Genomic DNA, 24,316 nt, shown 5'->3' with positions numbered 1-24,316 from the left:
TTTAAAAGGGTAAAAATACACTTTATTTTTTTTACAGGCAACGTACCTGCATTAATTAGCACTTTTTTTTTTCTGTTCATCTGCTAGAAGTTTAGCTTTAATATGTATTAATATGCATGTGGACTCCCAAGAAGTGGGTTAAACAAAGCTAGGAGAATGATTAATAAATCTTCTGCCCAGTTTATAATGGGCGAATGCCGTTCGCACAGCGCTACTGCTGCCAGATGGCCCTGAAGATCATAGGAATTTCCTGTGCTCCTTGGCTCCATCTAGTCGTAGTAGCGTTGTGCGGACAGAAGTCGCCCAGCTATTCTCTGGGCGGAAGATTTATAAATCAGCCCCCTAGGTGCCTTTCATCTCCGGAGGGGACTGGCAGGAGGAGGACGGAGCTAAGAGTTTGCACGGGACGGCACCGGGGAGGTTGAGTATTGCAGAGACAGATGCCTTTTTTTTTATCTCCTGCTGGGCTTCCTTTTTTTTTTTTTTAAACAGCTGTTAGGCTATAAATGAAACATTTGTTTTAACCTTTTAAACCTTTTTACAAAAAAGTTTTTGAAGTTGGTAACGGATGGCTTTGTTTAGAAACAGTCAGATCACACAGCACCAGGGTTTGATGGGGCTTTGTTTACACAGTTATGTCAAGTTGTTTGCCATACGGCAAAGTTGGAGGCCAATTTCGGTGCATGCAGAATTGGTAATTTTTGCTGTGACATCAACAGCTCATCCTTAGTAATGTATTAAAGGAGAACTATGGGGTCAGTGCTTTTCCCCATAGTTCTCCCCAGGGTCACAGGAGGACACAAATTAGCGTCCTCCCGTGACCCAAAGCTCAGTATACTGAGACCGCCGCAGCCGGGACGGATCCCGATGTTCCTATTGAGATCCACCCAGCTGCGTGATTGACAGCCGGCTCTGCCTATCTAGAGGCAGAGCCAGCTGTACCCTCCCCCGTCTGTTCCGCCAGTCAGCGCTGGAGGATCGGACAGGGGAGGGGGGAATCCCTGCAGGGAGCTGTGAGTGATAGTCGATAAGTGAGCGAGCCACGGTATGTGTTCGCTCACCTCCCGATCTATTGAGCGGACCTGTGACAGTTTCATTGTCACAGGTCGGCTAGAACTATGAGGTGAGTGAAAAGCACTCACCTCATAGTTCTCCTTTAAGTAAATTTAGGAAATATTAAAAAAAATGCTTTGGATACCCTTTAATGGTTTTTAATGACCATTTGCTCAGAGCATTGATTGAAAAGGTCTGTGTATGAAAAAGTTTCCAAGGCATGAAACAAAACTTAATTTGTGTACAAACGTATCTTAGGATGCTCAAGAGTTCCTGCGATGTTTGATGGATATACTGCATGAGGAACTTAAGGAGCAAATGGTGGAGGCAGAAGAAGACCCACAGCCTGGGATATTGGAAGAAATGATGGAGGAGGAGAAGAATCAGTCCGACAATGATTTCCAGTCCTGTGAATCTGGGTCCAGCAGTGACCACAATGAACATGAAAGTCGTAAGTTGTCTGAGGAACTCTCAGAATCTGCCATGTTAATCCAAGAGGAGGACCAAGATAATCAGAAATCCCGGCAAAGGGAGAAGAGGTTCTCCAACCACATGAGCCAAAACAACTGCCTCCAGGATCTGGAGAAGAACCTTGAAAGTTTGTCCGAGGACAGCGATTACGGCTCGCAAGGAACAGTGAAAGTTCAGATCCAGAGTCGAATATCAGGTAATAAAATGTACAGGTGAAACTCGAATAATTAGAATATTGTGCAAAAGTAATTGCAGTAAGTGCTGCAAAAAGGGGCCCAAACCAAGTACTGAGTACATATGCATGCTTGTACTTTTCAGAGGTCCGATATTGTTCTATGTACAATCCTTGTTTTATTGATTGCATGTAATAATCTACTTTTTTGAGGTTGTGGATTTGGGGTTCTTGGGGTTTTCATGAGCTGTAAGCCATAATCATCACAATTATGACAAATCACGGCTTGAATTATCTTGCTTTGCATGTAATGAGTCTATCTCATATATTAGTTTCACTTTTTAAGTTGCATTAGTGAAATAAATGAACTTTGCACGATATTCTAATTATTCGAGTTTCACCTGTATTGTGTAGTCTAGATTTATGAACTGATATCTACAGCTTAGTATTCAGAAATTAAATGTTTGTGTCACGTCTTGTAGATTATGCCACAGAAGTCAACATTTGTGAGCTGCCAGCTTCTCAAACGCCCTTGCTAAGCGAAAGCTCGACGACTCGCCTATCCAGCAGCCCACCTAAATCTGGAGCTCTTTGGGGAAATCACAGAAAAGGTATCTGGGAATTTTACACACCAGCCAAATGATTTGTTGAGGTATTGTCCGAAAAATGGTGAGATGTAACCTATAGCAACCAGTCACATTTCACTATTAGAGCAGTCATAGGCGCGGTTACTTATTATTGGTTACTATTATTACCTTTTGATCCTGCCAGTGACTTCCTTTTGCTTTTTATTGGTGGCAATGATCTGCGTCCTCATCTACCACCTGCAGCATTGCAACTGTGTGAGTGTATATTCCAGATCATGAAAGAAAAGCTTTGTCTATGGCTTACCCTGCTCTGATCTGAAAGGCTCGGTCAGTGGATGGGGTTGGCCTGCCCTGCCATAAATTGCAGTGACAGGAGGAGTCACTGTCAATCAACACTTCTACCTGCCCAATCAGGGGTGAAGGCAGCTGAGGGCCTGACCGTTTCGGAAAGTCTGTTTAATTGACCGTGACTCCTATCTTTGCAATTCTTGGAAGGCCAGACAAGCCTCAGGGCAGTTCAGTTTAGAAAAAGAGTATGATTGTCATGTGACCTGTGACAAAATCAATAAATAATGGTAATTAGAAGGATTTATTAATACACTACTTTTCTAATTTGATTTAGAAGTTAAAGGAGAACTATGAGGTGAGTGAAAATCACTCATCCTCATAGTTCGAGCCGACGTGTGACAATGAAACTGTGACACGTCGGCTCAATATATCGTGATGTGAGCGAACACATACCGTCGCTCACTCCCCGATCATCTCCGTGCAGAGAGCCGTGACTGTCAGTCACCGCTCCCTGCAGGGATTTCCACCTCCCCTCTCTGATCCTCCTGCGCCGACTGGAAGAACGGACGGGGAGTGGGCAGGCACAGCTGGCTCTGCCTCTAGATAGGCAGAGCAAGCTGTCACTCACGCAGCTGGGTGGATCGCGCAGTAATGTCGGGATCCGTCCCGGCTGCAGCAGTCTCAGTATACCGCTTGCTGTAGCTCGCAATATACTGAGCTTTGTGTCACGGGAAGACGCTAGTATATGTCCTCCCGTGACCCTTAAGAGAACTATGGGGAAAACCACTTACCAGGTAGTTCTCTTTTAATATCCAACCTTGTTCTGAAAACTGTTTTGATGCCGGGGTAAGTGGTCAAGTGCGGGGGATACAATTCTGACCAGTTACACTCTTCACACAGGTTGTCAGCTCTGGGTACCTCGCACAGGGAACTACCAGTGTTGGGCTTTTCGGCGGTAAAAACAAATGTATCTGCAATGCTCTTCCTAGAAGGCAGGGTTCTAGGAAAGTGACCCCTTGTCCATCGCAGAGTTATTTCTGTGTGTCTGAAAAGTAAATGACTGTTCCATAAATATAAGTACTGCATATGCTGTTTCTTCTTCTCTAGTTTCTACTGTCTGTCTCCCTAAGAAGAAAAGGCAGAAGAAGTACCGCAGTGTCATATCTGATGTGTTTGACGGCACCATTGTGAGCTCAGTACAGTGTCTGACATGTGACAGAGTAAGTTCCGGAGATGTTTGTGATTTGATTGACTTTCATTACAACGGACAATGTGCATTTCTCATTGATAAAGGTACACACGCATACAAAACTATGAATCTGAGATCAGCTTTGTAATCCAGATGGAAAACATTTATATTTGATTTGAAAAGGAAGGATTTTTTGTATTCACCTGAATATTCACACTCGTTCAGTCTGTTGGTAATCACACAATTAGTGAATCATGATTAGATTAGAGAAAATTGTCAGTCTCATAATTGTCCTGATCTCCATAATCTTCAGGATCTTTTTCTTGAGGCAAAGCTGCTTCATTTTTTTTCTTTGACAATCTCTCCTTGGCACATCAGCATTGTCTGTTCATTGTTATTTATAAATAAAAAATCCATTCATCTAAAAGACGCAACAAAACCACCATAAAATTAGGAATTGCAGTCTTCTGAATAGTGCACTATTCCACATTTCAAAGAATCAAATGAAGACAAAAATACAGCATCATAACAGAAGTGATCAGTCCGTTACATAGGCTGCAGTGAACCAAGAACTAGCATACCATGCAAAATGAAAGAGAAACACCCCCCCACCCCCACTGCTGCCACTCGTCCCAGAGAGATATCAAGGTGTGCCAAGATCAAATAATTCTACGTGGGGGATTTAGGAGAACAGGGGGACAGGCATGACAGCAAGAGAAGGGCAGGCGAAGAATAGGGACAGAAGGGAAGAGGAAGGGAACAGTGAGGACAAGAAGAAATAGATAGTCAGCGTTGCGAGGGAGAAAGGTAAGAATAAAGATGTAGAGTAGGAGGAGGACAAAAGAATGCTCAGCTCACAGCTCCCCAGGTAGCCAAGGTCAGAAGCAAAGAATGTGGATGGAGGGGACCACTCTGGACCTTCATGTAGAGTTACCACCTGTCCGGGATTCATCCGGACAGTCCGGATTTTCAGGCCAGGTGAAATCGGGACACAAGTTGTCATGATGTCAGGCAGACATGGGTAACCATGGGGTCCTGGTGTTCCTACTCGTATGCAGCCACGCTTCGTGCACAGTATGGGTGTAGACCTCCGCTGTGACAGTACGTACATTTTCAATCTTTCTCTCTCTTTCTCCATCTTACACGTACACTACAATCTACTGCATGTACAGTAAAAGTTATACTCACAGAGCCAGGATTATGGAGGGTGCAGGAGGAACTCCTGCATGCGCTATCCCCTGGCTGTGTCTCCTCTCGCTCCGCTCTCCTGGCGGTGTCTCCTCTCGCTCCGCTCTCCTGGCGGTGTCTCCTCTCTCTCCGCTCTCCTGGCTGTGTCTCCTCTCTCTCCGCTCTCCTGGCTGTGTCTCCTCTCTCTCCGCTCTCCTGGCTGTGTCTCCTCTGGCTCTGCTCTCCTGGCTGTGTCTCCTCTCTCTCCGCTCTCCTGGCTGTGTCTCCTCTGGCTCCGCTCTCCTGGCTGTGTCTCCTCTGGCTCTGATCTCCTGGCTGTGTCTCCTCTGGCTCCGCTCTCCTGGCTGTGTCTCCTCTGGCTCCGCTCTCCTGGCTGTGTCTCCTCTGGCTCCGCTCTCCTGGCTGTGTCTCCTCTGGCTCCGCTCTCCTGGCTGTATCTCCTCTCGCTCTGCTCTCCTGGCTGTATCTCCTCTCGCTCCGCTCTCCTGGCTGTGTCTCCTCTCGCTCCGCTCTCCTGGCGGTATGTCTCCATACTCTCTCCTGTGTATTCTCCAAAACAAAAATGCTACACAGCACTAGAGTGTTCGGGTTTCACTTGAAGGTGGTCTGCAGTGAGGAGGTCACATCCTCCATCTGACAAATCTCATTGACCTTGGAGAACCAGTCTGTTTATTGTTAACCAGTCTTACAAACAAAGCAGCTTAGTAATTGTCTGATCCAGTATATAGGTAAATGTTCTAGGCGTTGTAGCAGATTGTGTGTTTGGGAATGATTGCATTTGTAATTTTTTTTTATCTGCTCTTAATCAGATCTCAGTAACTCTGGAAGCATTTCAAGACTTGTCACTGCCAATACCAGGGAAGGAAGATTTAGCAAAGCTGCACTCGTCGAGCCACCAGACCTCCCTGGTTAAGGCTGGATCGTGTGGAGAGGCCTATGCTCCTCAAGGATGGATTTCATTTTTCCTAGAATATCTTAAAAGGTAGAGATTGTAACCTATGTCTACAACAGACCACTACAGTCATTAAAGTGCAAATAATAGGCTGCAAAGAAGGAAGGTGAGCAGTAAGCCTAATTCCAAAACTGTGCTCCAGACAAGCATCTGAATCAGGGGTAGCCAAACTCAGGCCCTCTAGCTGTGGTGGAACTACAAATCACATGAGGCATTGCATGATTCTCACAGGCATGACTCCTGGAGAGAGATGCATCATGGGTTTTGTAGTTTCACCACAGTTTGGCAACCCCTGATCTAAATATACAGGATACATACATACTGTATACGAAAGGTTAAAAGTTCTGTATTCCTATTCCTCTATTTCTGAGATTTACACAGCTCTCTAGAACTCCTCTCTCTGTCACACTTCTCTCTTCTATCAATGTGCTCCACTTAAGTGGCTGATTTTGATGCTTCATCCCTCCTTACCTCTGAGCTCTGCTGTATAGACTTTAGAGGCAGCACAAGATGCCAGTCAGTTGTGCTGTAGAGCTGATGCAGTGACTAGGAACATGCTGATAGGAGTAGAAAGAATGAGAGAGAGATGAGCTCATCAGACTGCTGCTTCTCTTTTCACTGCCCAGTTACAGGCTGTGGGCGGGAAAAGACCTGTAACAGTTACTTAACTGCAACAAAGAAACGTCGGGTCTCTTGTACTACAAAGAGACCCGACTCTTGTACTGTCAGACGGGACTGTGTTGTGCGGTGGGGCTGTGTGAATCTCAGGATTGGATGAAGAGAAGTACAAATCCTTTGACAGGTAAAACGGCTATCATATATGCAGTTTGCCTGGAGCTATGCTTTCCATATAGTTTTAAATTAGAATTATTTGTGGTCATAGTCCTGCATTCTCCTCAGCATGTTCTGTACACTACAAATACAAGATGTGGCCCCTCTATATGGAAAAGACTGATGTAAGTTAGGAGCATGCTATTAGTGTAGGATGTTGGGGTGGGGAATGTTCAGCTCTGACTCAAATTTGAAGGCTGCTATTTGGAAACTTGGTATACCTGGTGACCATTTCTAAGCCTTTCGTAGAGCTGGTGTTGCTGTATGTCTTTATTGACAGGAACTTTGAGAGTAATCGCCCTTCTTTGCATACTTTTTCTAGCTGGTTTTGGGGCCCCACAGTCACCCTACAGGATTGTCTGGCAGCCTTCTTTACCAGGGACGAACTTAAAGGTAAGCTATAGCAGTGGAACGCATAATTGTATTTGGCTCATATTATTACGTTTAGCACACAACCATAGCTGCCAGAATCTAACTTGTTTTTTTTTATTCTGCAGGTGACAATATGTACAGCTGTGAAAAATGCAAAAAGTAAGTGTGAAAAAGATAATTATTTTTTTATCGTTTAATGTGAAAGTGTTGTTAATGTGATCACTTTCCAGCCTTATTTATAGAAAGAAAAAGAATGATTGTGGTTCCCATAGCAAACATTCACTGTCACTGCTGCGTTCCCTGACTTACTGTCAGTACAAGTTAGAATACCCTCTTTCTGTGTCCAGAACACCTACAGAGGGCAAATAAGCTGGCCTATGATGTCAAGTGTAGGACATTACACCTGCTTGAAATTTCTTTCTTTAGCTAGTTTGCTGATATCGGGGGAGGAATGTTTCTGAGGCTGCACAGTATCTTAAAGGACAACTTCATCTTTAGAGAAGTCGTCCTATACTACAGACCCCAACCACCTTGAGTGCAGGCACCCAGTGATCTAACAGCCAACATGGACGTGAAGTGTTCAATAAATTCTATGGGTAGCTGTACTCATGACAGACCCCCCCCAGTGGTCGCTTAAAATAAGACTCACTCATAGGTTTGAATGGGCCACAGCACGCTTGCTCAGGCTGAAGTGGAGCTAGCCAGATACATGCCTGCAGTAAGATCACTGGATCACGGCTGAAGGAAAGTATAAAATATCCACTCGGGGGATAGGGAGGCTGTAGTATAGGACAACTTCACAGAAGCTCCAGTTGTCCTTTAAAGTTTTGTAGTAGGGGTCGACCGATTATCATATTATCAGATTTATTATTATGACCGATATTCACAATTTTTTAAATCGTTATCGGTCTTAAATTTACCGATATTCCTGATAAGTGCCAACAGTGAAGGGGAGTCTTCCCCTGCAGGCACCCTGCTGCTGCAGCAGCAACCAGTGCCTCCAGTGTGCCCCCCCACAACCAGAACCTCCAGTGTCCCCCCACACATCCAATGCCTCAAATATGCCCCCCTACCCTACCTTAAAGTGGCTCCAGTGTGCCCCCACATCCAGTGCCTCTATTATGCCCCCACATCCCATACCTCTAGTGTGCTCCAATAGCCCCATTCATCTGCCAGTGGCTAGATTCCGCAGCTGAATGTAAATGGCAGGCAGTGGACGGGAGCAATAGCCGGCCTACTATTGGCTATAGCAAATTGCAATAGCAGGCTGGCTATTGCACCCGCCTACTGCCTGCTGTCAATCAGCAGGGGAGCGGACCTGAGAGAGCTCCTCTGCTGATTGACAGCAGGCAGTGGGCAAGTGCAGTAGCAAGATTTCACGGCCGGATGTAAACAGAATACCGGCACCTGTCATCAGTTATTGGCCTAAAAGGTGGCCCATAATCGGTATCGGTTCTGGAAAAATGATATCGGTTGACCCCTAGTTTGTGGTAGGGAAAGGGAAACGTTCTTGGGTGGATGTGGGAAGTCTGTAAGACAGTTGATGCAGAAAGAAAGCAGCTGAGATTCAACCCAGCTAGTTCTGTGAACATAAGGTTGCTCTGAAAATAGTTTTCTTGAACAATAATGTATTCGAACATTTTATAACTTGCAATAAACAAATTCATGTGTGAAGACAATTTATCGATACTTTGGTAGATTCCTCCAGATTCAAACAAAGGTCGACATCACAATATAATGCAAATAATGGAAGTTTGTAGAACCAAAACGACTATTCATTGCTATATCTGCAGCCATTTGCTTTTTGAATGCCCTGGCTTACGAATGCTGCTTTGATTTCTTTTTTTGTAGGTTAAGAAATGGTGTCAAGTTTTGCAAAGTGCAGAAATTTCCTGAGGTGGGCTCTCCTCTTTGTTAAACCTTTAGTAAAATATTGATAAATGAACTAACATTGGGGCTCAGCAGGTGATGTCTATAGACAGACCTCGCCAGCTGTCAGACACGGACGGCTCCTACCATGCTTTCCTGACAAGGCATGCTCGGAGAAGAAGGATGTCACTGTAAGAATAATCATTCATATGCTAAAATGACGGCGATGCATTGTTAGATTGGTCCAGTAGCAGCCATTAAAGTGTGTGTGCAGTTTTAATGATTTTGACCCCACTTCCTGCACCTTCCTCAATACTAGTACACTCAAATGCTGGTTTTCCTGGGGCTGGATGATGCTGCGGCTTCAGCTTTTTCACCACTGTGCTGCAGGCCCTGTACTTTAAACTTCATACTAATACCTGCTTATTGCATGTGTGCGGTTCAGTGCAAGCACTGTTTCTTTTTATAGAAGCACAGAAAATACAGTGCAGTTTGGAATATTGATTTTGGAATACAGTGGGGAAAAAAAGTTGGAGCAATGGCCTTTAAACCATAGCGTGGCCCTTGACATGCTAGGCAGTGAGAAGATTAGTACTGAAGCAAATTACACTAACTTTTTTGATCCCAGTCCACAGATCTCACCCCTTAACGAACTGCTCAGTGTGGGCCTGTATTTAGGGGGGTTTGACATTAGTGGGGCCATAGGTGAAGAGCATTTGAGTAATGCACGTGGTTCCTATTATGGTGGATGTCCAGTAGACATCAACAGTGATGAACTGTGAAGTTTGGCTGACTTACAAGTATCAGACACTGAACACTTGATTTTTCCTAAATAATATTAAGTAGGACTTGTCAAGTGAATAAAAACTAAAGAGAAACACCAATCATATTGGTTTTCTCCTTTTCTAGGTCTAGAGGTGCAAGGCTTAACCTCTCACTAAATCGTAACTGCTGCCTGGGACTCCAAATTTCTTTCCAAGGCTAGCAGGCTAAACTTGGCTTTTAAGATAAAGTACTGTTGCCCCCCAGTATTAGGTTATATATGTGCAGGGGGGCACCCTAGTTGTGGTTTGGGAATTTTATTACCCCACTAAAAAATCTACTAGATGGGTTATAACAAAAGATGTGCTGCAGTCTCTAATGGTATTCGGTAGGGATGCACAGATACTAGTATCGCTATCGGTGCCAATACTGAGTATTTGGGCGAGCAGTCGTACTCGCCCAAATGGTCGGATACTTACCTCTGATACCGGATACTCCCTCCCTCTGACCAGCAGTGCCGAGGGATAATGGAGCCGACTTTCTTTCCAATCAGGAAGCCGGGCAGTGGGTTATGACCGGCCTCCCGGCTTCCTGATTGGCTAGGAAACTGGCTTCACTTGTTGCTAGACAGCTTGGCTTCCTAACCAATCAAGAAGCCAGGCAGCATGTAATGACCCGGCTTCCTAATTGGTCAGAAAGCCAGGCTGCCTAGGAACAAGTGAAGCCAGTTTCCTAGCCAATCAGTAAGCCTGCAGGCAGGTCATGACATGCTGCCTAGCTTCCTGATTGGCTAGGAAGCCAGCTTCACTTGTTGCTAGGCTGCCTGGCTTCCTGACCAGTCAGGAGGCTGAGATGTGGGAATCCCCCTGGATTGCAATAATTCCTGATAAGCAATCAAACCTTTTCAACCCACAATGAGTAATTTGGGATAGAGTTGCTCTTCAGAACCTATATTAGTAAGTTTGATTTTTGAATTTTTTTTCAATGCATGTTAATATTATGGTAATTAATGTTTCGTCTTTTTTTTTCTTCTTGCAGATATTGAGTATACACCTGAAACGCTTTAGGCATGAGCTTATGTTTTCCACCAAAATCGGTACTCATGTATCATTCCCCCTGGAGGGTTTGGACCTGCAGTCTTTTCTTGCCAAGGAAAGCCCAAGCCAGATTGTCACCTATGACCTTTTGTCTGTAATCTGTCATCACGGCACTGCGAGCAGTGAGTACTTGCAGAAAGGATTGGATGTCTCCTGTTGTCTTATGGTGTTCACTGTCCTCTTACAACCTTTTTGTATATCATTGTCCAGGTGGCCACTATATTGCCTACTGCCGCAACAACCTGAATAACCTCTGGTATGAATTTGATGATCAGAGCGTCACCGAAGTGTCTGAAAGTACAGTGCAGAATGCTGAGGCCTATGTGCTTTTCTACAGGTAAGTCTATTTTCGTCAAGCGGTTCCCTTGTAGGTGAAATATATCGCTACATAAGGAACCCTCGTTTTTTGGGAATTGTGGTAGAACTAATGACCTGTGTTTCACAAAAAAGTTATCTTTGGATATTTGTATATTTGCTAGATCTCTCTGGGCTTCCCCAACAAGAGGAGCAAATGCAGAGCTCCCATATCCTCAGACCCTCCATTTCTGAATGGATGGATCTAGGGATTGGCTGCATCTTCTTATATGAAGCTTTTCAGTTTTCCTGGGTCGTCTGTCATCTAGCACGAGCAAATTCAAATCAAGTTTGCTTGGATTTTTATTTTTTTTATTTTTAACATCTCCACTGAGCGTCTTATGTATTTAATTTTTTTTGACGGTATGGAATTCCCCGGCATTTAAACCATTAGGCCTCATTTACACGAGATAAAGCCGGCACACACAGCTCCGTGCTGCGTGCACGGTCGTATCGGGAAGCTCCCAGGAAGGACAGGTGCTGCGTGTGATAAGTACGCAGCCCCTGTCGTCCTTTATGGGAGTACACCGCCCTACGCTCACCCCAAGTGTAGGTCCGTATGGGTGCTGGTGTCCCGGCTCGGACGCAGACAGGATCCATCCTGTCAGCGTTCGATGATGGACACCCGCATGGACCTGAGCATAGGGCGGCGTACGGCTGCATAGTCCCATAAAGGACGGGCTGCGTACTAATCACACGCAGCAGCTGCCCGATACTGCCATGCACGGAGTTGTACCTACCGGCTTTTTCTCGTGTGAATGAGGCCTTATTGGTAATCCATTATGGTGATTGGATTACACATACGGGTTTAAATGCTGCGGGGAGACTTGTATTGCTAGCATTTTCTATCTATTTAATTATTGACGTTAGTCATACATGTTTAGTTTAATTTTTTTATATTTCTATATGACGTCGGATAGCTTATCACATGCAGAGAGTGTTCCAGCAGGGGGATAAGTCTTTAAAGCTGGGCCCTAGTCTCCACATTATCATTTTATAAAACGATCAGTTTTTTCTTCAAGCTAATCTCCAGGCAAATATAAAAGACAGAAGTTAACGCAGCCCTGGGTTCATTAATACGTTATTACATGTATTTTCTTTAAATGCAAGCAGTGCAAGTATCTCAATTAGGCTTGGTTTTCACTTCTTGCAATCCCTGTAAAGCAGAGCTCAGACTGGGAAAGAAGAAGCTGCACAAGGAACCCATCAATTGTCCTGCAGGGCTTATCTGCAAAAAAAAAGGGACGTGCTGATTCTTGCAGAGTGACAGAGAGATGAGCCTTGAGTCTGCTGCTTCTCCTTTCACGGTCCTGCTACAGGCTGGGGAAGAGACAAGACCTGTAAGTGTTACTTAACTGCAGCAGAGATAAAGCATCTTCCCTTGTCAAACAGGGCTGTGTAAATCTCAGGACTGGATGAACAGCAATACAAATCCTTTAGCAGGTAGAACATATCCGTTTTTTCTATGTATTTTATATTTGTGTTGAGTTGTTAGCCTGGAGTTAAGCGTTAATACTGACATATCTGACCTCTATTCTTTGGGAAAAGACATTGCTTGGTTTGTTTGAGTCCCTGTTAGATACACACGTACCCCGCAATTCTAATTTTTGGCATCTCCGAAATGCCGCACTTTGGAGTTTTGAATTTGGGTGGCATACGAAGTCAACAATTCTCTGCTTGCTGTATCAGTATCCTCACTATTGCTTTCTTTTTGTATATCCGCAGAAAATCAAGTGAAGATGCCCAAAAGGAGAGGAGAAGGGTGACCAGCCTACTAAACCTCACCGAGCCCAGTCTGCTGCAGTTCTACATCTCACGCCAGTGGCTTAATAAATTTAAGACATTTGCTGAGCCAGGCCCCATATCCAATAACGATTTCCTGTGTGTGCACGGGGGTAGGTTATGGCTACAGGAATGTGTTTTAGTGTGTAGCACCCTTAGCTTTGGTATCAGTATTTGTTTCATTGTGCACCAGGGACACTAATTTGTATGGTCTCCTTGTGTTTGTGCATGTCTGACGCTGTTATCTAAATGCATTGTTGTAGTTTGTTTGGTGTTTGATAGATACCCTGTTTCCCCCGAAAATAAGACCTACCCCGAAATTAAGACCTAGTACCATTTTTGGGAATTGCTAAAATATAAGACCTACCCCGAAAATAAGACCTAGTTGTGACCATTCCCAGGGCATAAGGGCAAACCTGAAGAGCCGCGAGAGAGAATCAGCGGTGACAACGAAGCCAGCGCTAGAGGAAGCGAGGCGGCAGCCCAGGGAGCAGAGCCGCATAAGCCGATGTTTCCTCTATAGTGCCGGCTCGTGTCACAGGCGGAGTGATACCAAATGCACTCCGCCTATGAGGAATCTATAGTAAACGTGCTCTTAGCTCATTCTGGTTACCAAATTGCTCTTGGAAAGGTACGGCACCCATGATTGCCCTGATCACCATATTCTTAACTTTGCCATTTTGGATTATTTAATTAGGATTTGCATTAACTTTGGATTGTTGTACATTAAAGAAACAAAATAAGACCAACCCCGAAAATAAGACCTAGTGTGTTTTTTTGAGCCCCAACAGTGACCGTGTCTTATTTTCTGGGGAAACACGGTAGGGCTTGGAGTAAAGTAGGCTATATACGCAGCAAATTCTGGCCATTTCTTGATGAACCGGCCCAATGCGCTGCATGGGTGCCGCTGTCAGCACCCTTCCGCTCAGCATCCTACGATCAGCTTATGGAAGGAGCAGGTTGGAAAATTCTTGGCTGAATGGAGCTGGCTGCCAAATCAGCTGCAGGCTTCGTTCCAGTATTCTGGCATTCAGAATACAGTAGAAATAGCACGGGATTTCTTGATTAGCACTCATGAGCGTTGATGGAGGACATTTTTTTATTCTTTTTCATTCAGCCCGCAGGTTGAACAAAAAAAAAATAGAACCGTGTATACCTAGCTTTAGGAAATATGAAACAAATATACCAGATGAATTATAAAAAGCTAATTCAACCATGTGAAGTTGATTTACATTATGCTCTTATATCAGTGATACATGACATTATACTGGATCTTTAACACTTGATTTTTTTTTGGTTACTTCCTAGGTGTGCCACCACGTAAGGCTGGGCTGATAGAGGACCTTGTGGTGATGCTGCCTCAGAATATATGGGACCATTTATATAGCAGGTTAGTGCTATGTTTATTACTCAGATGCTGAAAAGCAGTGTTCATTTTGAAAGCAAATTTCGATTTATTTTTAGTCTTTTGACTAAAATGGCATTTAGTTTTAGTCATATTTTAGTCTAAATTGTATTAGTCAACCAAATATCATACGATTTTTAGTCTGCTGAATCTACAGTAGATCTACTCTGCTAAAATCTAGTGGGTTTAGCTAAAGAGTCATTTAAGAATTTCTCTAGAATTTCCAATCTCATTATATACTCCTGGAGTAAACATCTGTTAACCTGTTATTACTTATGGTATTAAGGTTTGAACATGGCAATAGAGACACAGATTTAACTGTTGTGATGTATACCATTTCTTTATTTATCTTAAAATTAGAATTAACCAAGTCTTATAAAGAAACAATAATATTGAGTATTTCCAACAGAGGACCAGTAATTAGACATACATTGCTTATAACAACTTGCATGTGACATTCTTCATTCTTTCAAGCAGAAGTGCAACTCTAAAATATAAAAATGAAAAACTATCTATTAAAAAAAGAAATAATAATAAATAAATCAATCAATATTGGCTGTAATGCCATTGCACATATTAACTATTAGCCGTCCATTCAGGATTGAACTGGAAGCCCAAAGAGATTAGTTCTGATTGGTTCTCTTCCCAAATCGTCTCTCCCTAACATTTCAGTCTAGTTGGTTGACTAAAATGTCAATATGTTTCCATTATAGTTTTAGTCATCATAACTTTTATCATAACGGAATGACTCACCCGAGAGCTGGGTCATTCCGTTATAGTTTTAGTCACTGAAAAAGTGCACATCCCTAATATGCGCTATACCTCGCTACAAGCCCGTTGATTGAGGAATCCCCACTGTCAGAATACCCGTAGAGAGCCGGCCTCGGTTTGTATAAAGATTTTCTGACTGACTCCTATCAGCTGATCGAGGGATGCCGGCTGAAAGGGTGCCGACAGTGCTTATTTCTGAACCGGTCGAAATTTGCACAGTGCACGGCCACCTTGAGCAAGGATATGTGCAGGAACAATGAGCATGCCATGATACATATAAAGACTGCTGCCTTATTTTAGGAGGGGTAAGGTTGACATTAAGCAATGCAGAGTGCTACCATGATGTTAAAAGCACAGTAACTCAAACACATTACTGCTGATTTTTGCACCGCCTTATTAAATAAGCACGCCTGCACTTTTGTACATAATAGGCAGTTATTGTTAAGGCTACCCGTCGTTCCCTCTTTCTTCCGGATGCTGTGAATGAATTGTTCTCAGACAGATGAAATATGATTACACCGAGTAAAGTTCCCAAGGCTCTCACTCTTCTCAGATTACACACAAGAGACGCTTGCAGGTGGCACATTCAAAGCATTAAGAGCCATTAAGAACCGTTTCATGTATTTTCATGTCTCCGTCATTATCTCTGATTGCACTAATACACAACTATATAATAAAGGATAAGTGTACATTTGTTGAAAAGGGCAAGAGTGCTGCAGGGAACCAGTATGCTGGCAGCCCATAAATTGAATGAAATGTTTTCAATCTTCAAGGCTCCTTGTAGCTTTGGTTGGGATGAGCAGCATAATCTAGAGGAAGGGTGTGGGCTGGGTCTGTGTCAGACAGAAGAAATGACCAAACACGTGCACCCCTTTCTTTCCTCTGGAGCAGGTTGGTCTTCCTTATTGACACTGTACAGAGCTCCAGACTATGTAAATAGCAGGGCTCAAAATTTCAAGTCCTGAGCGACTAGCCAGGCCTTAAGAGTCACTAGCCACCAGTTGCCCACCTAACCCTTAAGGGCGTGACACACTGCACGCGAAGCCGCGCAGAGCGAAGAAAAGCTATCCGGCACGGAGCTTTGCGTGCAGTGTGTGAGCTGAATGCAGTCAGATGATTCGTGTGCAGTGTGTCACGGCCTTAACCCTGCCTCGGCCTTAACTCCGCCCCTAAACACACCCTCTTAAATAATCTTATGATAATTCTTATCTTATGATAGTTGCCGCTTGTAAACGGCAGGTTAGGGATTCCTGCTGCAGGAAAACGCAAGTTCCTGACACAGGAATCTCTAATCACACCTGAAATATACTGTAGGTGTGAATGGGGCCTAATATACACATACACTAAAGGTGCCCATACACCTGCCGATTATCGTACGATAATCGTGGGTGATCTCGCAATCATACGATAATCGGCAGGTGTATGGGCAGCGTGTGACTGCCCCCACACAAAATTATAATACAATTAACCCTTTCTTCCCCCCCCAGCCCCCTCACCTGTTCACATCTTTGCAGATAGGAGGCTGAGCAGGATCGATCCCTGGTTTATCTTTGAGTGATTAGTGAGGTCTGCAGCAGACCTCACTATCACCCCCAGATAGCCAGGCATCGATGCTGCTCACATACATTCTTTCTTTCAGCCGGAGCTCAGAACTGTCAGAGCTCCAGCCGAAGGAAGCCAAAGCTGACAGGAGCTGCCCTGTGGTCTGCATCCGACACAGGTGCAGACCGTGGAGCTGCTCCTGCAAGTCAGGTACGCGGTCTGCGACCGTGTGCCTGACATGTCAGCTGGCTGTGGGCCACATAGTACCGGCTCACGGGTCGTGGTTGGTCCGCAGACCGGTACTTGGAGACCCAAATTTCCACTCGCCAAATGCGAGCAGGCGAGTGGAAATTTTGAGCCCTGTAAATAGGACTCTAGTCTTCTACAGATTGGAGTTGGATTCCCTGCTAACAAAAGGAACCGAGTCTTCTGTCTACTGCAAAGCTGCATTTTTACATCAAAGCATACTTACCATTTCGGTGTGCTTTTATTCTGGTTGGACCCGGCAAATTTTTTATTGTAATTTATTTTTAGCATTGTGGTGTTCTAACAAAAGATTTATTTTACAAAATTTTTCTTAGAGTTTTGAAGAGCAGACGATAATGGACAGTTCTAATTAAAGATTTTATCTAAGTATATGTCATTGTGGTTGTAGGTTTGGTGGTGGGCCCGCTGTCAATCATCTTTGTGTATGCCACACCTGCCAGATCGAACAGGACAAAACTGAAAAGAGGAGGAAGATGGAACTGGAAACATTCATTCGGGTAAATAGAATCTCGCACGGCCTGCTTGTGTTTCCCCCTCCCTATTTCTGTATGGTAACTGGAACAAAGGGATCTGCCCATAGCAATCAGGTTCCTTGTTTTACTTTCAAGTGAATGGAGGGTGAATCCTTATTAGTGACAATCTCAGCTCTTTCCCTTTTACATAGTCACACACTTTCTCTCTCTCCCCCTCTCTCTCTCTCTCCCCCTCTCTCTCTCTCTCCCCCTCTCTCTCTCTCTCCCCCTCTCTCTCTCTCTCCCCCTCTCTCTCTCTCTCCCCCTCTCTCTCTCTCTCCCCCTCTCTCTCTCTCTCCCCCTCTCTCTCTCTCTCCCCCTCTCTCTCTCTCTCCCCCTCTCTCTCTCTCTCCCCCTCTCTCTCTCTCTCCCCCTCTCTCTCTCTCTCCCCCTCTCTCTCTCTCTCCCCCTCTCTCTCTCTCTCCCCCTCTCTCTCTCTCTCCCCCTCTCTCTCTCTCTCCCCCTCTCTCTCTCTCTCCCCCTCTCTCTCTCTCTCCCCCTCTCTCTCTCTCTCCCCCTCTCTCTCTCTCTCCCCCTCTCTCTCTCTCTCCCCCTCTCTCTCTCTCTCCCCCTCTCTCTCTCTCTCCCCCTCTCTCTCTCTCTCCCCCTCTCTCTCTCTCTCCCCCTCTCTCTCTCTCTCCCCCTCTCTCTCTCTCTCCCCCTCTCTCTCTCTCTCCCCCTCTCTCTCTCTCTCCCCCTCTCTCTCTCTCTCCCCCTCTCTCTCTCTCTCCCCCTCTCTCTCTCTCTCCCCCTCTCTCTCTCTCTCCCCCTCTCTCTCTCTCTCCCCCTCTCTCTCTCTCTCCCCCTCTCTCTCTCTCTCCCCCTCTCTCTCTCTCTCCCCCTCTCTCTCTCTCTCCCCCTCTCTCTCTCTCTCCCCCTCTCTCTCTCTCTCCCCCTCTCTCTCTCCCCCCCTCTCTCCCCTTCTCTCTCTCTCTCTCTCTCTCACACACACACTCACTCTCTCTCACTCTGTCTTTCGTTCCTCCTCACTCGCTAACCCTTTTTTCTCTCTGTCTTCCTTCCATTGTGTTCCACTTTATAGAAACTCAGTCATGGGTTGAGGGTGGGGGGAATGAATGGGACTGCTGTTGGCATGAAGTGTCGAAGCATGGCCACATTGTACTACCTCCTGTATATTCCCATTGGCCACTTAGGCTGGCCATATTAATGGGCTAAAAGGAATCTGTGATGGTGGGGGAACCTAGAAGCAAGCTCCAATATTACCGGTAGGAGTCAGAGCTTTCCTGGTCAGAAGGGCCCAAGATTTGAGTGTGATGGGAAGCTTCTGCAGAGTCTAAATCTCTCTCTAGTTCCCTCTCAACCTTCATTTGAGGAAATCGGGACTCTGTAGGCAGCCCAAACCTCAGTGAGTGATTTATTTGTGGATTTGAGCTGTAAAACTGTATATCCACCATGTACTTTTATTCTGAATAATTACTATTTACTAAGCTTATGATCATGTTTTTCCACTGTGGATCGGTATGGTAATCCTCTAAGAGCGAGTCTCTTTGTCTCCTCAGCTGAACAAGGCTTTTCAAGAAGAGGACTCCCTGGCTGTTATCTACTGTATCAGCATGCAATGGTTCCGGGAGTGGGAAGGCTTTGTGAAGGGCAAGGACGTTGGTATGTAAGCCCTTTTGTTGGTCATTTTTAAGGGTCAGTGAGACCACCCAGACACTGATTTATAAGTCTGTAGTAGATGCTGGGGGGGGTTAAATCCCTCTCTGGCTTCTTCGGTCATATACCCTGTTGTGGAGATCTCTCCACCTGATAGATCCCTTACAGTATCCCTTTCCCTTTCTGATTTTAATTTGCATTACAAAGACTTTATCAGGAGAGATAAGACGCTACGCAAACTGTTGGCGCTATATAAATCTTGTATTATAATAATAATAAGACTCCTTGGTGGGATGAGCAGAGCCAGAAACACCGGTTGGGAAATTTCTCCCAACTCAAAATACGGAACAGTCCAGATGTTGATTCTGCCCACTAGCAGAGCAACCTAATCACCAAATTGACTTACTACTGTGGTTTAAATAGCTTAAATAGTAGGATATCATTTTACACAAAGCTGCACGAGTCAGAGGAGGTACCTCTTTCACTCTTCCAGCAGAGATTGGACCATCTAGAATTTCAATGTGTAGAAGCGGTTAACAAGTACGAGTTAGTGTCTACCTTTCCTATTAGAAATCTCAGCATCTCATACCCACACCAGCACCTTGTGTTAGAGAGTCTCTGTGATTAAAGTTACCTTTACTGCTGCTTCCCTGCCAGTAAAACTGGTACTGCTGGATACAGAGGAGTACAAAGCTGCGGTTGAGGCTTAAACAAGCAAACATTGAGCTCAAACATTGTCACGTGGGGCCAGGAGGTATGCAATAGTATGTTCCATTATCAATAATACTGGCTATAATCAGTAATCTTTAGAGGTGGCAGTAGGGACCAAAAGTACGGCAGGAAGGAGAGCTAAAGCCAAGTATGGGTATAGAAGAGTCGGGGAGGGGGCTTGAAATGTTTTTTTGGACAGGTTTTAAAGTAGATGTAAACCAAATTGCTAACATCTCATTTAGTGTTTTCAAAATTAATGTCAATGTTCCGAAATGTGTACCTTTGTTAAACTAATACTTGATGATCCTATGAAAGTACTTGCTTGAGCACATCCTTTTATAGGGTGATGACACCTTGTGCCTGTCGCCCAGTTATTCTCCTGCAGTTTACCCTGTCACATGCTCTGCCAGTGGAGTCTACTTGGGCGCATCCTTTCTCATCCAGGGTTCAGTGGAAGCCTAGGGTTCCACCAGATGTTGTTAGGGGTACCTTGAGAATTAAGCAATTTTTGCCTCTCGGATAAGAAACCACTGACACAAATGCCCCCCCTCCCCCTTTTTGTTTTCCTTTAGCTATCTGTAAGGGGGCAGTCTTCCTACTGACCACCAGTGTAATGGGGTCCTTCTCCCAACCATTACTGATGTAATGTAGTTATTCTCCTACTGACTGCCATTCTAGGGGGGCCCTTCTCCACTGACCACCAAAGTAAGGGAGCTCTTTACTGACCACCAATGTAATAGAACACTCTTCCATGGAATACCAATGTGAGAGAACATTACTTTTATTTCTGGCCATTGTTAGTTTCATTTCATTATTATTACTAGGGCTGCAACAACTAATCGATTATGAGAATAGTTGGCAACTATTCTCATTATCCATTAGTTGTGAGAGAGAGCTAGATCGAGATCTATTTTGTGATGTAACTAATCAATTAATTGGAAAAATAATCTGGCAACTAATCGATTATGAAAATAATTGTTTGCTGTAGCCCTAATTATTACTGAAATAATTTGTTATATAGAGCAGTTCTGGGTGTTAAATAGTTTAAGGTTTCCTCTGCATATAAAATGTTGAGAAAGTCTGGCATGAGTATGTTCCACTGTCAGGAGACCTGCTGTTGGAAAGGGCATGCAGTCAGCAGGATTGATATGCAGCAAGTATGAGAAAAAGGTGAAAACGGTATTTTAATGTGGCAGCTGATTAGTATACACAGTGCTTTAGCAAACTAATTGTCATTCCGTTTGGGTGCACTTGTATTATAAAATCGATAGCGATGTATAAAAGTGTTTCATAAGTGTATTGTCTTCTGCAGATCCTCCTGGACCAATCGATAATTCTAAAATTGCGGTTGCTAAATGTGGGCACATTACCCTGAAACAAGGTAAGCAGTGCTTTTATCAAAGGGACTCTCAGGAGGGTGATATCTAAGAGAAAGGGGATGATGATTGGCCACAAGAGAGGGAGGATGTATCTGATATGCACTTACATCTGAAGGACTCAAGGCTGCCTGGAATTCTCTACTTTAAATTTGTAGAAATGGGGAGATGGTAAATTACTAAGTACAGTCAGAACCTTTCCTCTTTTAAAGCAAGCCTGTCCTATTTGGAAAATTAAAAAAAGAGAAAAACTGCAAAAGCATTAAAGTGTATGTATACATTTCATTTATTGTCGCAGAGACACAACAGGAACTTAATAGAAATCTTCCACAGTGAAAGGAATTATCCTTCTAAGGGCTCTTGCACATCGGCCCAAGAAATGCACTTGAATAATCCCACACTCTCATTGCCCATTGCTTGGATATTCTCTTTGTTCCAGAGCGATGGTCTCCGACATCCGACACTTCCATTTGTGTCAGATTCCTGGTTACCCACTGCATGCTATAGTACTATCTGCCACCCCCTACATCACTACAGGCCACAGTACTGACGTTGCAGCCAGTGAAATGAACCATAGTGTGTGGCAGGGGCCCAGGCATGTGACATACCTGGGAGTGCCAGACGTGAGGATTCTGCCAGAGGCTATAGCTCTTGGTGAGAGTGAGGGTCTGTGGAAAAGGCAGCGAAACAGCTGAGTGTTAGGTGTTCTCACACCTATGCATTGGGGTCATGTGCATCATACACATGTTAGTGCAATGTGGTGCCATTCAGTTTCAGTGGCACCCTAAAGCACTGGCGGAACCGCTCTCCCATTGCACCATGATGCACGGTAATGTACACAGTCGTTGTGTTGTAGTGAGCTGTGTTAAAAGTGATGCTGATCTGATTTTTGGTCTGCTTTGGTGCATCGGCAGTACATTTCAAATGAACAGGATGCCTTAATGCACATGCATTGTACGCACCGCTGTGGATAGCCTTGGTGTGGTTGATGCCTTTTGCAGGGTTTGTTTTGAGTCATTTTAATGTCAGTGAGAGAACATTCAACAGTTGATAACATCTATGCCTGTGTGTCTGCTGCAGGATTTTTTTCCCCCAGAAATAAAAAAAATAATAGTTTTGGATAGAATGAGGAACAACTAGATCTTCTTACTGGTAACATATTCCCATTTGTTTCCTGTGTGGTCACAAGGACAGGAAGTAAGAGCAGAGACAGCAACAGATGTCTGACAAGAGGGTCTAACCCTTCCTCTCTTCCCAATACCTAATAGTGCCCTTTCTAAATACAACTAAACTCCATTTCTAACCTCTCCCATCAGGAGCTGATTCTGGACAGATCTCGGAAGAAACCTGGATCTTCCTGCAGTCTATCTATGGCGGGGGACCTGAAATTACATTGAGGCAAAATGTCGCAATAAATGAATCAGAAGTGGGCCAATCAGAAGAGAAGATTGATGTGGAGACTCGGAATGTATAAATATTTATCGGCACTGCCATTATAAAGATGAAGTCACTCTTTTGTTTTTTTTAAAACCATTCCTTTTGTTAGAATCATGACCTTAGAGGGCATTTTTGTTGGCTATTATTTTAAGTGTCCTATTTATGTTTTTTTTAGGGTAAAAAGGGGGTATGATGATGATTTTAATTCGTATGATCGATGTAAATGTAATGAGCTATTTTCGTTTAATCCTGCCACTGTATATAACATGTAAATTGGAAGCTGTGTGTTGGGCTGCAGGGGACACATTCCCCGTACAGCGCTGCGTATGATCCAACTGCCATATATTGTGCGTTTGGCTACCAATTGTTTCCTGTATCCATCCTGCAGCTCCTTTTCACTGGGGATGATACATAAACACTGGAAGGAAAGTAGAAGTTTTGCCCACAGCTCTATTCTTGTTACCCGTGTCCAGTATGTCCCTATGAGGTATCCATTCGAGGGTGCAGCATACAGTATTTCTGCAGAGTATATTAATTTCTTTATCATCCATTGAGGGACACAGGAATTCAGCCATTGTGCCCCAAATGATTTGAATTGATCTTCTTTAACTATTATCCATCGATGCGTTTTATCGAGCCCCTCAGTTACATACTGTACTGTGCAAAGGTTTTAGGCAGGGGGGAAATAATGCTGTAAAGTAAGAATGTTTTCAGAAATAAAAGCGTTAATAATTTATTTTTATCAAATCACAAAATAGAAAATAAATGAACAGAAGAGAAATCCAAATCAGATCAATATTTGGTGTGACCTCCCTTTGCCTTCTTCTAGGTAGACTTGCACACAGTTTTTGAAGGAATTCGGTAGGTAGGTTGTTCCAAACATCTTGGAGAACTAAGCACAGATCTTCTGTGGATGTCGGCTGCCTCAGATCCTTCTGTCTCTTCATGTCATCCCAGACAGACTCCATGATATTGAGATCAGGGCTCTGTGGGGGCCAAACCATCACTTGCAGGACTCCATGTTCTTCTTTACTTTGAAGATAGTTTTTAATGATATTGGCTGTATGTTTAGGGTTGTTGTCCTGCTGCAGAATAAATTTGGGGCCAATCACACTCCTCCCTGATGGTATGGCATGAAGGAGAAGTATCTGCTTGTATTTCTCAGCATTGAGGACACCATTGATACTGACCAAATCTCCAACTCCATTGGCAGAAATGCAGCTCCAGACTTGCAAGGAACCTCCACCATGCTTCACTGTTGCTGCAGACACTCATTATTGTACCGCTCTCCAGCCCTTTGGCAAACAAACTGCCTCCTGCTACAGCCAAATATTTCACATTTTGACCTATCAGTCCAGAGCACCTGTCTCAACTATGCACAAAAACATAGGAACTGGGGTGCAGAAAAATGGCAGCAGGCTAAATGATAACAATAAACTAATAACACTTTTATTTCTGGAAGTATTTTTACTCTACACCATTTTCTCACATCTGCCTAAAACATTTGCACAGTACTGTATATTCCAGTTTTTTTATGGCTGTCTGCGTTCCCACTGGGGAGAATCTGCCTGCCTTCCTGTCCTGGATACAGCAGTCAACATGAAAGGAAGTAGGGCAAAATCTCTTCAACAGCAAAAATGCCCGGCCAAGGTATTTATTCCGCATTCCAATACCAAAATAATATTTTGGCTTCAGTTCCACCAAAACGTAG

The 24,316-nt window shown here is 44.2% G+C and overlaps 1 protein-coding gene across 1 annotated transcript in view; it reads left to right on the top strand.

Moving 5' to 3' along the window:
- Positions 1-23,055, top strand: part of USP33 (ubiquitin specific peptidase 33) — a 56,525-nt gene extending 33,470 nt beyond the window's left edge. Inside the window, exons 10-24 of the mRNA XM_018559860.1 lie at positions 1,312-1,720; positions 2,179-2,307; positions 3,679-3,791; positions 5,758-5,930; positions 7,012-7,124; positions 7,229-7,262; positions 8,955-9,000; positions 10,773-10,953; positions 11,042-11,168; positions 12,911-13,080; positions 14,276-14,357; positions 17,341-17,449; positions 18,985-19,087; positions 21,105-21,173; positions 22,485-23,055. Of these exons, the coding sequence (XP_018415362.1) occupies positions 1,312-1,720; positions 2,179-2,307; positions 3,679-3,791; positions 5,758-5,930; positions 7,012-7,124; positions 7,229-7,262; positions 8,955-9,000; positions 10,773-10,953; positions 11,042-11,168; positions 12,911-13,080; positions 14,276-14,357; positions 17,341-17,449; positions 18,985-19,087; positions 21,105-21,173; positions 22,485-22,642 (2,016 nt within the window). The 3' untranslated portion in view covers positions 22,643-23,055. The remainder of the gene's footprint in view (positions 1-1,311; positions 1,721-2,178; positions 2,308-3,678; positions 3,792-5,757; positions 5,931-7,011; positions 7,125-7,228; positions 7,263-8,954; positions 9,001-10,772; positions 10,954-11,041; positions 11,169-12,910; positions 13,081-14,275; positions 14,358-17,340; positions 17,450-18,984; positions 19,088-21,104; positions 21,174-22,484) is intronic.
- Positions 23,056-24,316: the final 1,261 nt, after the last annotated feature.

The sequence above is a fragment of the Nanorana parkeri genome, unplaced genomic scaffold (genome assembly GCF_000935625.1).
Source record: "Nanorana parkeri isolate BGI_ZX_2015 unplaced genomic scaffold, ASM93562v1 scaffold418, whole genome shotgun sequence".
Lineage (NCBI taxonomy): Eukaryota > Metazoa > Chordata > Amphibia > Anura > Dicroglossidae > Nanorana > Nanorana parkeri.
Note: the sequence above shows the minus strand (reverse complement) of the source record. Positions and strands in the feature narration are given on the sequence as shown.